The sequence below is a fragment of the Diorhabda carinulata genome, chromosome 10, assembly GCF_026250575.1.
Source record: "Diorhabda carinulata isolate Delta chromosome 10, icDioCari1.1, whole genome shotgun sequence".
Classification (NCBI taxonomy): Eukaryota; Metazoa; Arthropoda; class Insecta; order Coleoptera; family Chrysomelidae; genus Diorhabda; species Diorhabda carinulata.
This window is the reverse complement of record NC_079469.1, coordinates 4,663,347-4,680,718: the sequence shown is the minus strand read 5'-3', so window position 1 is coordinate 4,680,718 and position 17,372 is coordinate 4,663,347. Positions and strand designations below refer to the sequence as shown.

The following is a 17,372-nucleotide window of genomic DNA, read 5'->3' as shown; positions in this document are numbered from 1 at the left end:
GCCTGGATTATAATCAATGTTTTCCATTAATTTCCAGTTTTTTCAAGACTATGATTTCAAGTTATGATCTACGTATCAACACTCACAGTGTACGGTTCTGTGATTCACAAAATCTTTAAGGATGGTACAACGAGACTCTCCTAAATTGAAATATACCGTTTTTCGTCGGAAAATTCACCCGCAGACTGTAGATTAACTGTTACAGTTATCTCGATATTCATTTTGAAGCATTTAAAAATACCAGGAAAATTAAAAATCATTAAATTGCCTTTTATTATACCATAAAAACATTTTTGAAGTAATTTAATTACCCCTAGGAGTATTTATATTTGTGTGGGGGACAGCATTTCACGCATAAACTTTATCTCTTAAGCCTAAATGATGAAAGATGAAGTCTTTTCGTGTTTGAATAAATTTGGGGGAAGTTGAGAAAGTGAAGTTCAGACTTTACTTACATTTTCAAAAGCTATTTTTGTCGTGACAAAATTAAAGAGAATTCATTATTCAATGAATAATTATCTGTTTATTAGTATAAGTTGAATGTTTATATATATAAAATTATTTATTTTGATTAATGCTGAACCAAATTCAATAATGATAACAAAAATATGTTTGTAGCTTCACGATAAATCTGAACAAATATTTAAAACCAACTTTAGATGAGGAAACAATTTTAATTTGCACTGATGCGATGCAAAAGCATCGAAACTGTTATTTTTTTTATCCTAAACCGAAATGGTTTGAAATAACTTTAGATTGAAAAGCACTTTTTGATAAAATACTCAAATCTTGTAACTTACCCCGTAAAAAAATCCACCTTTATCAGGTGCACCAAAAAATGGTAGTTTCGAAAGCAAACCTAAAACGGGATCTTCGTATCCATCGAAAAGCAGCTCACGGACAGGTTTTGTTACATATAATTTCACACTTTTCGATGATAGTCCAAGAGACATCATTTTCTTAGTCCAAAAATTTTGAAATCTAGCCTGATAACCTACAGCCTGAAAACATTTGTTCAATATATTTTATAAGCAACAGATGTCTGAGATAAGACAAGATAGTAAGAAATAGCTTGAAAATAAAACTAAGAAATAGTAAGAAACGAATAAAAAAATGGATTGAGTCAGTATGAACATATAATGAGAATAAAGAAGTATGCATTAAAGAAGAAGAGCGAAAAATAACGGAATATGAATAAAATAAGAAAAAGCAAATTAGATAGATCGATGAAATGATGTAAACAGGGGAAAATACAATGAAAATTATGGAGGGAATGTGAAGATTATTAAAAAGAAAAGAAAAATTCATACATTAATATGTCTTTTGGAAACAACCATAGATAAAGATGAAATTTTAGACAAGCATAAAAGAAAAACCAATAAGAGAGTTGATAAATTATGAGATATTAATTAAGACGAGGTATACGAGGTGTGGTGAAAAATAAGGAACATAAAATTTGTAATTTTAGCTTTAAAAATTCATTAACCGTATTTTTTGTGTATATTAGAGTACTTACCAAAGCTACAGTATTAACAGAATTTATCACATCGCTTAAATTTCCATTCTTCTTCGTTTCATCGAAGAACGTGCTAGTATAAGACTTATATTTCACATAGTGATCAAACCAACTGACATTACTCTTTCCTCTTATTTCGTAGAACCTATAAGGTCCATTTTCCTCGAATTCCGGCTTAACCGAAACATCGTTTATCTTCTCGGGATTCGTCCAATTAAATAAATAAAAATATGTGGGAATCGGAGGGCTCTTATACCATCCTTGGTAAGCTTGCGAAGATGGATTGAATTGCAATCCGTAGTTGAGTATGGAATCGTATATCGATTCGAAAAATATGAGGATACAGCTGCCGAAACAGACCACGAGTATTCCCGAAAAAAGGAGACAGATTTTACCGCAGTGAGTTTTTTGCATTACTGGACCTCTGAAATGTAAAAGGGACTCTAGTAAATAAATTTTCTTAGCAAGAACAGTCTACGAATAAGAATAGGTAGTAGCCTTAATGGAAATATGAAGAGATGGTAAGTTCAACAGAGCATGCAGCGTGCAGGTTCTCGAAGTGTAAGAGACTAAGCAACTTCAGAGCATTACATCTGGAAGCGTATCAAATAGAAAATGAATCTTTTTGGTAGCTGAAGACATTTTACATTCTGATTTTTCTAAAAGGAGTCGGATCGATATATCAGGTGTGAACACTGAGCTAGATCTATGCTGAGTAATCTATTTTCACTACCAAAGTGCAAAATATCTGAGTACTGACTTTTGGGCATCGATTTTTCACTACTTTGAGCGATTAGTTTTGATGTATACTTTGCATACTAGTCAAAAACTACAATGCAATAATGTGATTAAAATATCTGGTTAATGCATCTAAATGTTCTTGATTTTAGGTCTCTTCTGTTTTAAAATTATTAAACTGAAGTCAAAACGTCAAATTTCCTCCAGAAATTATTAAAAAAAACTAATTTTAAAACAGAAGAGACCTAAAATAAAGAACATTTAGATCCATTAATAAAAGGTGGATCAACTATAATGCACGATATTAATTGTGAGTCGCACCTTAAAGTTTTTAGCCCAACTTATTTTATTTTAGTGTTTGATTCAACCATGGAGAGGTTTAGAATTGAGCAGCGCGTTAAGATTGTTTAAGCCTTTTACGAAAATGGGCGTACAAATCAAAATGCACTCTCAAAATCTCGTGATTTTTTTGATCAGCATAATCGACCAAATATCTTCACAATCGGGAGAAGTGTGTGCAAATTTCAGCAAACCGAGTCTGTAGGAAATGTGAAAACACTTGTGCATGCTCGCCCCGTTCGTTCTGCGCAAAACAATGCTGTTGTTCGCGATAGCGTGGCAGAAGAGCCGTCAACCTCGACTCGTCGTCGTTCCCAACGATTAAACTTCTCACGAACATCACTGATGATTACAAGGTTCAATTGACTCAAGAGCTGAGCCTGCTGACCATTTCGAGCGTCGTCAATACGCCGAATGGTTGGTTGAACAGAAAGAAGTGAATGGTGACTTTACAAAGAAAATCCTCTTCGGCGACGAGGCACACTTTCACATCAGTGGATTCGTTAACAAGCAGAATTACCGCATTTGGGCAATTGAGAATCCACGAGTGATTGTTGAAAAGTCGATGCATCCACAAAGAGTGACTGTTTGATACAGTTTATGGGCTGGCGGCGTTATCGGGCCGTACTTCTTCGGAAACGAGGTCGGCCAAGCAGTTATCGTGAACGGTGTTCGTTATCGCGAGATGATAACGGACTTCTTGTGGCCAGGCACTGAGGATATGGACATGGACGATTTGTGGTGCTACTTGCCACACAGCCAACGAAACAATGGCTCGAGTTAATTGGCCGTCACGATCATGTGATTTGACACCGTTGGACTTTTTTCTTTGGGGATATTTGAAAGAAAAAGTGTACGTCAATAAGCCAAGAACAATTCTAAGAGCTAAAGGATGACATAATTCGGCTCATTAACGACATTGAACCTCAATTACGTCTCAGAGTCAGTAGTATTAGTTTTATTTACAATTAACATATGAACATATATATCAAAAGGTCTAGGAAATGAGAAATTGGAGAAATATCTGGTTATAGTGATTAGATTCGTCAGGACACATAAATTTCTTTTTGTATCCTTTCCATGAGTGCGAAATATAGAACCGGTGAGTCGAAAATGAAAGCTTGCAACCATCAAGTAAACTAAGAAGTAAAGAGTAAAATACATTTTAAATACAATGAGAAACATGCTTTCAAAGTTAGTTATATTCAAAAGTAAAAAAGACAGTAGTTCTTTTAGTTGTTTTGCCTTTGCCTCGGCCAAAGTAACAGTCCATGTAACTGTTTGATCTAAGATAATAGTAACGTGATAAAAAATATTTGTTTTGATTTATGAATGAGTCATGGGCGGAGCGAAGGGATCATCTTAGGTATAAATAATTTCAGTTGAAAATAGTTCTATTGCCGAATATTGAAAATTAAGTTATTACAATCGGTATAGTTTACAAAATAATTTTAGTTGTGATGTTTTGCGTATAATTTCGAGATATCCCGCATAATTTTTGTATCTGTAGGTACTTTATACGCGGATAGTTGATCTTAAGACTCTTTTTGTACAACTATTTCATTTATATCGTTAGTTAGTTGCTAGAAACTTCCAAATTCTCTAAACTTCTATAAACTTTATTTAATAGAAGAGTAATTTTATACCTTGGCATCATCCAGTTATTTTATTTTAAAAGTTAGAATTTCTTGTCCCTGTTAGTTCCTACTTCACTAAATAAGTTGAACATAGTTTAGCTCTTGTAATTAACACTTAACAAAACAAAATTATATTGCACCATATGTGTTACTACCAATTTTTATAATTCCTCAAAAGAGGAATGATGTTTTATTTTGAAATCACTAACAACACAGTACTGAATACTCTATTTTCATTCTAATTATTAATAATTTGATATCGTATCAGAATATGTCCCAAGAGCTGATAATTTCAATGTTTTAATATCAATGAGTAGGGAGGACTGGTGCAAAATTATGAATTTTAGAATTCAGATTGTACTTTCATCCATTGAATTATCTTAATCACTGTATAAATTGTACTTATGTTATCTTTCAATCATTCAAGATAATACAACTATTATTAAACATTCCTAATATGTTTAAAGTAAACTCTACGAGGTATCTTAAAAGTCAAAGAAGATGTAAAAAGCATCATGTTAATTTTTCAATTGAAATTTTACTATTTCAAAAAATTCCAGTCTGTTTTGAGATCTTGTTGGATTCTATACATTTTTATATAGAGGGTATCTCAGAAATAATCATACAAAAAGAAAGCCGCAACATAATACAGTATAATACATCGTATTCTATTATTTTAATCCAAGGTTTAGCAAGCACCATCTCTTTTGGATTCTTAGCTCGAAAAATGCGAGCTATAGTCTAAAAATGGACGAATATATAGCTTTTCGGTCTTGAAGAGGGAACGAGGAAAAACTCCATTGAAAGAGAATAATTATGCGGAAAAAATGATAAACAACATATTCATGAAAATGATAACCAGATACTATGATAAATTAAGAATCAAAACAGAAGCTGAACATCAAAATTTAAAATCTTTTTTCCTTACCATATGTACATGGACTTTCCCAACAACTATCGAATTATTTCGATAAATGCTATATTAGTTTGAGTCATAAAGGAAATAAATATTATCCGAATATTTGACTAAACTGAAATCTAAAACACCTAAAAACAAAGCAAACAATATCATATATCAAATACCTTGTCAATATTGTGACGTTGTCTAGATAGGACAGACATTTCAGTATTTCGAAAATAGTTTAAAAGGTCATCAATACGATAAAAACTATAAAACTGCATTAACGAACCACGAAATATCAACAAAACATAAACTTAATAATAAAGATTCAAAAAAACTTTGAAGGGAATCAAATACACGGAAAAGAGAATGTTTAGAAATGGTTTACATTCATAAGATCAAAACAGTTATCAAATCGATGATAAAAAGGACCTGAATAATTTGACCAAAATACAAAACTACGAGTAATTTGACTGATTGCTGTGACATATTTTTGAGATGTAAAAACTAAGGAAAAATTATTTTTTTTATGTTGAGATTTATATTTTGAATTTATTTTTATTTTGATATTGTCGGTGTCAAGTCAAATTTTGATAAAAAATGTTGAAAATATTATAAAAAAACTAATTTTAAATCAGAAGAGACCTAAAATCAAGACGATTTAGAAGTATATACATTTTTATCTAGACCAGTGATTCTAAAAAAAGGTGAATTGGGGTCACTCGGATTCTCAGGGGTTTATAAAAAGGAAAAATAATTTTGAGATCGATTTTGAATCGATTTCTATTATTTAGTGAAGTTCAAGAGGCTTATACTTAGCAGGTTATTTTGAATTTTTATGATAAAAAGATTCGAATTTGAAATCAAATCGATTGTAAAACTAATATTTGATTCATATGAAGTCGGTTCCACAAGTACCTGACCTGACCTAAAGATGGCGGTAGTGGCTTGAAAAATATCACTCTATTAGAAAGTACACAATTTATACAGTGTATGTTTGAAGATGCCACACTGCTCAGTATTTGTTTGGCAGCCTTTAATAGTGAACGTTTTCAGTGAATTTATAACCATAAAAAATTGGTCATAGTTATGTGACACAATACTTTTATTAGAAATAACTCAGCTCAACAATATAATAGCTGAACTGGATTCTGCTCTGAATGAGACTGCTCCTTCGTCATCAACAGTAAAATATTGGGTAGCAGAGTTTAAATGAGGCCGTACGATCTGCGAAGACCAGCAGTGGTCGACCAAATGAGGTGACGACGACGAGAAATGTTGGAGAAGTTCCACAAAGCAGTATTGGATGATCGTCGACTCGAAGTGCGCGGGCCAACAGATATAGAAGGCATTTCAGAAAATAAGGTACATCGCATATTAACTGAAAATTTGGACATGACAAAGCTGTGCGCAAGATGCCGCGGCTGCTTACAATTTTTACGCCGTTTCATAACCATGGATGAAACTTGGGTTCATCTCCACACACCCGCACCCTATTCTCTAGATTTAGCCCCCTCTGATTACTTTCTGTGCCCAGATTTTAAAAAATGGCGCAGTTGTCAAATATATCAAACAATGAAGAGTTGATATCGGCAGTTAATGGCTATTTTGAGGAGCTTGACGATTCTTATTATAAAACGTCGCTGGGAAAAGTGTATGGAGCAACCTTTGTTGGACCAAGTACTTCTGGAACAATTTTCTTCATTTTTTCATAAAGATTAATGTTTAATATAATTATTTTAGTGCTATAGGCTGAGAATATCAATTTCTTTAGACAAATTCAGGTCCCTGTTGGTAAACTTATCTTTTATAAATAAACTTTAATCAAAAAAGGATGTTTATAGTTCCGCACAACGAAACGCTCAATTTATTTGAAGATTATATAGAAAAAAAAGGATGATGATGAATTTATTAGGACGTCCTCCATACATATAGAACGTAAAACCTTATGCATAGTTTTTGCTACACGTAGGAACTGATATAAATTAAAACGATTTGTAGACGTATTACCATTTTCTTCTTCATTTATTTCGCAATCCAAAAGCATCGAAATATTCCTAGTACTTAGTAGTATCAAGTTACTAAAGTTTATAGAATGAAATATATTGTTTAAACCATGAATATATATAATATTCCAATATAATTTGGAAAGTTTTAAAAACTAAACTATAAATAATCCAATTAGGAGCATTTTTGTAAGCAATAATTTTATATTTATAGTTAAATTGTTGTACAGTAGTTCAATATTAAACTTTGACTTCCATATTTATTTAATCTCTTAACGGATCAATGCAATTTTGAATATAATTCATAATATAATTAGTTTCAAAAAAGAGTATTGAATAGATGCTCTTCAAAATATAGATAAAAACGTCATATGCAATCTTGTAAAATTTAATCAATAGTAATATTTGCAAATTATTCATATTTATAAAGTTTTTTTCAAAATCTCATGAAAAATAAATAGATACATGATTAACTTCGGTCATTGTGAGGTCAATACAGTTATTTTTTCAAAAATGACGATCCTAAAAGGAAATGCGTTGATTTTTTAAGAATTTTAGTCATGCGATTGCAGTAAATATATCAAATCGAAGATATATAACAATAAGACGGTTGAATCACACCTAGATATTATTCAAATCAGTTCAGATCATTATTTTCCAACGTGAGGTCACGCCCCACAGGGGGTAATTCGATTGTTAAGGGGGCAATTCGAAAATTGAGTCCACACGAGTTTAAATCTTCCGTTCCGGGTCATTTAAATGCCATTAATGATTTCTGTATGAAATTTAATCATTAGTTATAATCTAGTTTGAGTACTTCACAGCTTACAATTGGTGTTAATTTGAAAAAGTGTTTGTCAAAACTTTTTTTTGAGCAACAAATATATACATTATACAGATATAATTATTTTTTATCTTTGAATTGTCCCACGTGGGATGGCGCGTTGTGCGTTTATCTACGTAGAAATTTGAATTAAATAGAAAAATATATTCACGCATATTCGACACGTGGCGTGGGGTGGCGTGGTGTGTTGCTAGTGGATTTCGATCTTTAAACATTTTTTTACTTCATGATGGTAATGATGGTCCTAACATTTTTTTTTTATTTCTTCCGTATCTATACATACTACAAAACATTATTTCTGGTAACAATTTTCAATAATCATTTATTATTTTTAAATTACGAGAAGAAATCGAAATAGATGATAGTAAAATTTATTGCCATTCCTTATTAACGGAAATGATACATTTTCGGGAAGTTGTCTACGTCTAATCAATCATTTATTATAATTCAATTCAATCCTCTTGTGATTTTCATCATATTGCATCTTAAAAAAAATCAATGTATTGTATAATCAAACCACTGGATATAAATAATATACGTTTCATTAGAATAATTATGTGATTAATCCAATGAGTTCTGTGAATTTTTGATAATACAAATTTTATTTTATGTATTCAATTTGGGTATTAGAGAAACTGCGGCTTTGCCATTAACATAAGACTTATGATTCTAAGCTAAGATACTACAAAAACAAATACCATAGGACGTTGTTTAATTTTTTTTCAGATGATTATATTGATTATTGATTGTTTGAGTGTTTTTTGTAATATTGGAAAATAACTGCTACCTGACTTGTGTGGTTGACATCTTCAGAAGTTTCTTGCTGCCCCAACTGATTGTGATTCAACCGAACTTCAGTGGGAGAAACAATTGTTGCTTATTGATTATTATATGTCTTCCTATATATTTTTTTATGTAAATTTTGTAAAATATCAGATAAAAGTGTTAACAATCTGTATGTAGGTAGAAAACAACTTGTTAAGGTCCGCATTACAATAATAAATTTTCAGAATCAGTGAATCATTTGAAAGTATAGATAAACAACATTAAACAAAAAGTTAATCCAATAGAATTTCTAATTGAAAACCGCTTACTAATTCAAATAGAAAATAATAAACGTAAATAGGGTTTTATACTTGATTCGAATTATTTTTTTAATTATCAGATATATACTTTTAGTAGGGTTTCCTTTTCACAGTCAGTAGTTAGTTGTGACCTGTGCATGGTGAGGTGTATTTGAAGTCAAATTATTTTTAAATAAAAGTTTTGTGAACAACGAATTATGTGGCAACAGTGTGATTTTAACAAGTCGATTTGCAGATTCTGTAAACGTTCTACTATAGTTTAGCACAGGCAGAGGCCAAAACAATTGAAATGAGACTACAACATATATCAAAATTTGGTCAAAAAATGATTGTTTTTCATCGACTTTGTTTCAGAAGAGATGTTATCTAAGAAACAATTTTTTTTTGGAAATAATTCTCAGACTACACTCTACAAAATTGCAAAACAATGTGTGATAATGAGACGAAATAGGAATGTTGCAAAAAATTTTCCAAAAATCAAACTTGATAAGTTGAGTCCAATATGTACAGTATGTTCGCATCAAGTATAATCCCAAATATTCTTGCAGAACTGAAAAGGAAACATATTTTTGAGGTATGTTCGGTACGAACACTGGGAAGATTTTTGAAAAACATTGTTTTAGATATAAAGCAGTAAATAAAAAGCAAACAGTAATGGAAAGTAGTCGTTTGATAAAACGAAGAAACAAATATATAACAAAAATTCGGGAGTATCGTGATAAATAAAGGTAAATCTGTTATTTGGATGAAATATGTTTTGACAGCTACGATACTGTTCGTAAATTCAGGACAAATAATAAATGGAAATGTAAAACAGAGGTAAAGGTATATACATATTATCACCAGTATATTGAAGGGCTCCGAGTCTTGGTTTCAAAAACGACTGGTACCAGCACTCAGCCTCTTATCATCCAGGAAATTCGTGCAATTCCAACTAAATATTCTTCCAAAGCATATATGGGTGATTCCGTTCTAACTGTGATTTTTTGTATTCAAAATTTCAAGATTTTAAAATTTAACTTTTCTAACTTTTTTATGCATATTATTCATCTATTTTACTGTAAAAATAAAACTCTAAGAGGAATTTACTACAACTTCAAAGTATCACGAGCAAGACACAAATGTCGGATTTTGAGTTCCACGGTACTGACTCATTTATCCACGGTACTGACATGGTAACTTAAGATATTAAACAACAAGTGCATCAATTTTCCTCAGTTTGATCATAAACATTAGAATTTATAAGGTAATTAGTTTAAATCATTTGTTACGACAAAAAAAATTAATAATTTATCGGTAAATTCTAGGAATGGACATGACACGGTACTGACATGGTAACTTAAGATATTAAACAACAAGTGCATCAATTTTCCTCAGTTTGATCATAAACATTAGAATTTATAAGGTAATTAGTTTAAATCATTTGTTACGACAAAAAAAATTAATAATTTATCGGTAAATTCTAGGAATGGACATGACACGGTACTGACATTCAAGTGATGTAGTATAAGTTTTCTTTAAGTGGCAAGTTATATTGTATAAAAATAATGTTTAAATATCTTAAGAATTATTCAATTAACACAAAATTTTTATTAATTGATTATTAATTAATGACTAGTACAAAAAAACAATACAGGACATTGAATATCACAGTTAGAACGGAATCACCCATATACAGGAGTTTCTACTCGAACAAAATTTATATTTCGAGAGAATTGCCAAAGTAGATAATGTAGACGGAATTACTAAGAAGAATGGTCATGTTTAAAGATTACCTTCGTACTACTTGGTTTTGAATCAAGGTCAAAGAGAGACAAAGATTAATAACATTTCCCCAAAAACTTCTTCTCCGTTATGGATCTAATAAAAAACAAACATCAGCACCGACAATTGGAGAAATGCCATAAACCACGTAAAAAGAGTTGAAAATAAATATATGTAACAAGTATCAGTTTTAAATAGACTTGTAGTTGATTCAAACGACAGTGATTCTGAGGAAGATGCATGTGGTGGTAGTGATTCGAATAATTGTATTGTAGAATATGTATGATGAATGAAAACCATAGAGGAAAAACTTGATAAGTCATAATTTTAGAAGTGTCCGGAAGAGTTATTCCCCATTATGATTCTTCTATTATAAAATATTCACTGTATTGTATCTACATTATGGCAACAAAAATAAGAAAATACAACTTTTTCTATTAAAGATTTTTCAGCTCTATGAGTAACTTTCATCAAAAAGTGCTATGTAACTTATACTCCAGTTTTTAAGTTGAAAATAAAAATTTTAAACAACAAATTCATCTTTGTATTTGATTTTACTGAAGTTATCTTCGCTAGTTATATATAGTTTTCTTAGTCAAGTTTGTAACGGATTAGGTGAGAACATCTGTGATAAAATTTGCGTTATTATACTAATAGTTAGAATAGAAGCTGATTAAAGATATAATGAGATAATCAGAAAACGTGAAGACATTTGGTACCCTATAGAAAATACTATAAAGATTGTTGATGTTAATTTTAATAAGATTAAATACTAGTACATCTATGACCCCGTTTTAAGAGCGAAAATTCATTTCATTATCACTTGAACAAGTCTGACTGGTCAAGAAGAGCAAAACTAGTTGTTTTTAATTGACTTTAATAACTTGTAACCGAAATAAAATTGCCCTTCAAATTTTGGGTATTACAACATATATAAACCCTGTTAATCTTGACTCAATTACCAATATGTAATAAATAAGACTTTGTTGTTTTTTTTTCATTTCAATTTCAAGTAAATTAGGTTAAGGAAATATTTTTGCAATAAAAGGTACCGTTGATAAGTTGGAAATATTATAATATATAGTATAAAAACTAATATTGGTTTAAATATTCGTTTCTGAAATCATTTTGATAAAACATTGACTTGTTAATTGATGTTAAATTCCTCAAATATGAGTTTAGTCACAATTTATTCACGCAGTTCTTCAAAAATAACTGAAATTCAAATCATTTTGTCAAATATTCGTACCAGAAAGCGATTAACTAATCCTTATGCAATTAATGTTTTTTCAAATTCTTTTCTAACACTCATAATCTTCAGCCAAATTCGTTCCTGCTATCATTATTTTTAAGGCCATTTTGTTAAATTTATGAAAAAAAAATACTCGGATGGAGCTAGATCAAGTGAATAGAATTTTGACTGTTGACTCGAATTTTTTGGTCGAACTCGAACTCTAGAACTTTAAGTACTTTGGATCATAGACTACTTAGAGAAATCGTTTTGAAAACTTTTATTTTTGTGGCTTTGTTTAGTTTATACACAAAACATCGAACAATATATGTCAATAGAACTAATCCAAAACGCTTTTCCTAAAATGAGTTGGATGTAAGAGAATTAAATCTCTTCAAATTAGATGCAAGACTGGCTGTTTAGAGAAAGCAAGAAGCCTGGAAATGAAAATATAGTCAAGAATTAAACAGTAGTTTATGGCAAAATTATTAGATATGAAACTGGGTATTATGAAACAGTTTTTTCAATCACCAGATAAAGACGGGAACTGCTTTTCTTACATTTAAAAAAAAATTCCCTCGGCAAACTATTGAAAAGTTTTAAGGCGGTAATTTTGATGGTATACAAATTAGAAATTTTACGAAATATATTAAATTTAGATATTTTATGATTGAGCTAGAGCTAAATACAGCAGCAGTTATTTTATGGATAATTACTTGAAATCCATTAGAATGCGTTCATGGGTCGTATTTACAGGAGTCAGATGTTAAAAATCTTTCATCTGAATTTAGGGGCGGTCCGCAACTACGAAATTTTCGTCTAGACCTATTAAAGTGAGGCAATGCTTCACTGGGCTGACTATAGAAGGACATCGCATTGAAAAAGTTTGCTAACAGTAAGTAAACAGGAACTAGATAAGGTGGATATGGAAGATGAGATAATAATCCGCAGTTCGGATAATTTTTTTGCCACGATAACTGTTCGAATGGACAAGCGCATTATGCTAATGGAACAAAACTCATTTCTTCAATAGATACGATCGTTTTTTTTTTCAAATATGGCATCAAAATGTATCGGAAAATCAGCAAAAGTTTGCGAACAGTAAGTAACAGGAACTAGATAAGGTGGATATGGAAGATGAGATAATAATCCGCAGTTCGGATACTTTTTTTGCAACGATAACTGTTGGAATGGACAAGCGCATTATGATAATGGAACAAAACTCATTTTTTCAACAAATACGATCGTTTTTTTTTTCAATTTTTAAAATAATTATTAAAAATTACACCTTACGAATCCCGAAACATTACGGCCGTATTTGTTGATGTTCTTCTTTGTTATTTTGTGAACGTGATTAACGATAATTGTAGAAGGAATATGAATGAATATTTATAACGAAAAATCAGCTTACCTGTTTTAACGAGCAACGAACTATATGAATAGTTGTGAGCTATTGTGGCAGACCTAAATTGACCGCATCCGCTATTTTAATAATACAATTTCTGTATCAAATTATGTACTTTAGTCACAAATCTTAACAAGTCTTTTTCAGTTTCTATTTTGATACATTTAACACAAATGATTTCATCAAATTATATCTGCTGTATGAGAATTGTTAAATGAGTAAATCAGTCGATAATTCAGTGCAATACTCAATATTCAGTATATAATTGCGAGATTTATAAACGTGCCGATGATGGTTATTATACATTGTAAAATATACAATGTAAGTTAGATTGGATATACACATGTAAAGTCTGAACTAAAATAAAGTGGAATAATTTAAGATGGAAAAAAGTACCAAAAAACTGATGCTATGTTTAAAATATATCTATGGCGATAATAAAATAGTTTAAAAATGGTTCAAGCGATTCAAAAGTGAAAATAAAACCAAAAAAATACCGATGAAAATGTTGAAAAATGGGCAGAGTCGAATTAAGAAGTAGTGGGGCATTACGATTGAAAAAAAAGTTCCCTACTTCTACTACGAAGGTAAAAAATTACTCTAATCCGAGTTCGGAAATCAAAAAATTACTCCAAAGGCAGCCAATTGCGTTTTCAAATATTTCAACTCTGATTTCAGATTAGTCAAAATCGGGATAGATGAAAAATTTCAGAAATGCCTGTCGGGCAAGTGCGATGGGGCATTTTATTACTCCGTCTGATGTCTAATCTTCCGAAATCAAAAGGGCCAAATACTTAAATTTGCTTACTTTGTATGGGCGTTAAATGTCATGGTGGAATTTCCACACGTATAGTGTTTTATATATATGATCATTAATTTGGGTTTTTTAGTCCAGTGATCAAAGGTTTTTACCTTAGATTTCCATCAAGAAGCATCGATTTATTCGTTTGAAGTTTCAACTGAAGATAGTGAATACCTTAAAAATCAAAGTCTATCATATACTGATTTGTGCTTTTACTCTGGGGGGAGAAAGGTGGCAGTTTTTTTGTGAAAACCAACCGAAGAAATCTATAGAAAAAACTATTCTAAGTACAAATCATTCTATGGAGGTTTTTCGGAAAATCAATACTTTTTGACCAATTTGTAATTGAAATTTTCATTTAATCGATATCTCACAAATAATTCAAAAACTTTAGTTTTTATCGAAAAAACTGTGTGGTAGTTAAATGTAGCTTTCAAAATAATGAAAAGAATGTTTTTTTTTGGTTATTGGCTCAATAACAACCGAGTTATGATTTATTAAAAGTGGAATTTATCAAGTGAAGCGAAGATTTTGGAAAATTGGGAGATGATTAAGTATAAAACGGTCAATTTTACGATAAAAGTGTATCGATTTTTTATTGAAGAACTTCGAAAAACCGTTCGAATGATACTTTATAAGACTTCGTAATACTTAAAATGAGGAAGTTATGACGAAAATAAGAGAGAATCCCTTCATTTCATTCCTTTAAACGTCGTTTCTACCCTAACTGAAATAAAATGTTATAAATTCGCAAATCACTTCAGTTGAATACAAATTATAGGATCAAGAAGTTTGAATGGTTAAGATTTACTGTCAGTAAATTAGTAAAAAAGTTTAACGAAACTGGTTGAGTAAAAGATTTATCCAAATCAGGGCGTAGAAAAACTGCATCAACTAAAAACAAATCTTTAGATGTTTGCGTCCTTATATCCAGGGAACTTGATATTTCGCAAACATCCGTTAGGTTAGGTTAGGTTAGATTAGGCGGGGGTGTGCTAAAAATTCAGAACAAATGTTCTAATTTGGTCTGCTTTCTAATAAGTGATGTTAAGAAAATTTTTGTTAAATATAACTCTAATGATTGCTCAATAAAAAACGTACCATCGATTATATGTGAGAAAAGGTCAATTTTAAGAGAAATTATTATTATTTTTAATCGTAAAAACATGATAAATCATCATTTTTTTTATAATTTTGTTCAATTTGTTGCTTTTTGTGTAGATTATAAAAAAATATTGATTATTTGATAATTTGGAAAAAAGTTATCAACAATTATACGTGAATGATTGCATTTTTATGAACATTTGAAGCCGTTAAACTAATATATAAGTTTTCATTTTTTTCTATAATTTTTTTCGTTAATCCGGCGTAAAAATGGAGATTTAAAAAAAATTTCATGGGAATCGGATGATTTTTCGATTTTCTAGAGCCAAAAAAGGGAATCGCGAAAGTATAAAATTACCAAATTAATTTATGTAAACCTTAACTAACTTAAAATTGAAATAATAAAACTAAAAATAAAATAAAAAAATAAAAATAAATATAAATGAATAAAAATAAATAAAATAAATAAAAACTAACTTAAACCTTAACCTTAACATCATTTGTAAACCTTAATAAAGCTAATGACTTACGCTTTTTATGCGATTATTAAATAAAAAATAAATAAAGTATATCTTAAATAATTGTTTAAATTTCTTATTTACCTATATACACACTGAAACTACAAACTTGTTAATGACAACACGCTTCTTTTTTTTTCTAATTTTTATAACAAAATATTAGGAATTCATAAAATAGATAACAGGTTATTATTTCAATCACTACTTAACGAATATTGAATAATATCTTGAGAATGCGTCAATAAAAAATTTGTGGTATAATGGATTCGATTAATTTATACAACTAATTTGTATACAAATTCGCGAATAACATAAACAAGATGAACTATTATTCAAATAAAAAAAGGCGTGAATAATTAAGTATCAATACAAAAACATTGAAGTGTTGATATAATAGTTGAGATAATACCTGTTTGGACAACTACTACAGCTATTGAACGTTTAATAACGAGCTACAAACTCAGAAGAACACCTCGATCGAGATCACCCGAAATTTATTAACTGACCAAGAGTCGTATCAACATTGATACTCACTATCATTCGAAGGAGATAATGAAATTTGAATTTAAATAAACATTTACCGGTTTTGGAGGACGTTATTTTGTAATGAAGGGATTGTAGGATTTTATACGAGTTCTATTTGAATGTTGTATTACCACGCATATATAATTTTCCTGAAATAGGTTGTCAAAGAGAAACTAATACAAAGAAATTTTCTCTTTACTAAACAAAACAAAAATTTTGAGGTCTTAAGTATTAATACACAGTGTTCATACTGGACATTAACTAATTTAAATGCTGTCCTAAAAGTTTTTCAGATAAATATTTATAATGAACTATTTAGTGTTAATACAATTTTTGTATTGGACAGCATAGCTAAAAAATCCAACCTTAATGCAAGCAAGAAGCAAGAAGACTCGACGTGCACGTGTTGAAAGAGCTAATGAATCAGTCGAACAGAGAGCAGAAAGAAATGCAGCTCAAAGAATTCGCACAGCTGAAATTCGTGCACGAGAACACCGTGATAATCGTCGACAAGAAAATGCATTGAGAACCAGGGTGGCACGTCATCAACACATAGATTCTTATATAGAACAAACCCGAGAAAATCAGCGAACCAACCGCGCAGTAACACGTGAATCATTTGTTCGTCATTTAATTATGAACCAAACATCAATCACTCGGTTGATTTCAAAGTTACTATTGGTGCGATGGACAAAATATGCAATTATTGTCAGGCGTTAACATTTCGCAACGAAGCACCCAGCATGTGTTGCGCATCAGGAAAAGATGTATTGTCGCCACTCCGTACTCCACCTATACCTTTGAAATCCCTTCTTTCTGCATTTCGAATGAATCAAAATTATTTTTGCCTAAGACACGAAAATTTAGTTCTTGCTTCCAAATGACGTCGTTTGTAGCATCCAAAGTTTGTGATTTGTCATCAAATGGTCGTAATTTTGAGACAACAATCAAAATTCA

General features: G+C 30.5%; 1 protein-coding gene across 5 annotated transcripts in view; it reads right to left on the bottom strand.

Moving 5' to 3' along the window:
- Positions 1-16,407, bottom strand: part of LOC130898780 (protein peste-like) — a 30,056-nt gene extending 13,649 nt beyond the window's left edge. The window contains exons 1-4 of one of the 5 annotated variants that reach the window (XM_057808292.1): positions 16,300-16,362; positions 13,473-13,543; positions 1,517-1,940; positions 801-1,001 (exon numbers count right to left, since the gene is read on the bottom strand). In XM_057808292.1, the coding sequence (XP_057664275.1) occupies positions 801-1,001; positions 1,517-1,930 (615 nt within the window). In that variant the 5' untranslated portion in view covers positions 1,931-1,940; positions 13,473-13,543; positions 16,300-16,362. Of the gene's footprint in view, positions 1-800; positions 1,002-1,516; positions 1,941-4,239; positions 4,674-13,472; positions 13,824-16,299 lie in introns of those variants that run through there. The other 4 variants (XM_057808291.1, XM_057808293.1, XM_057808294.1 and 1 more) reach the window with 4 other exon arrangements.
- Between the last annotated feature and the right edge of the window lie 965 nt (positions 16,408-17,372).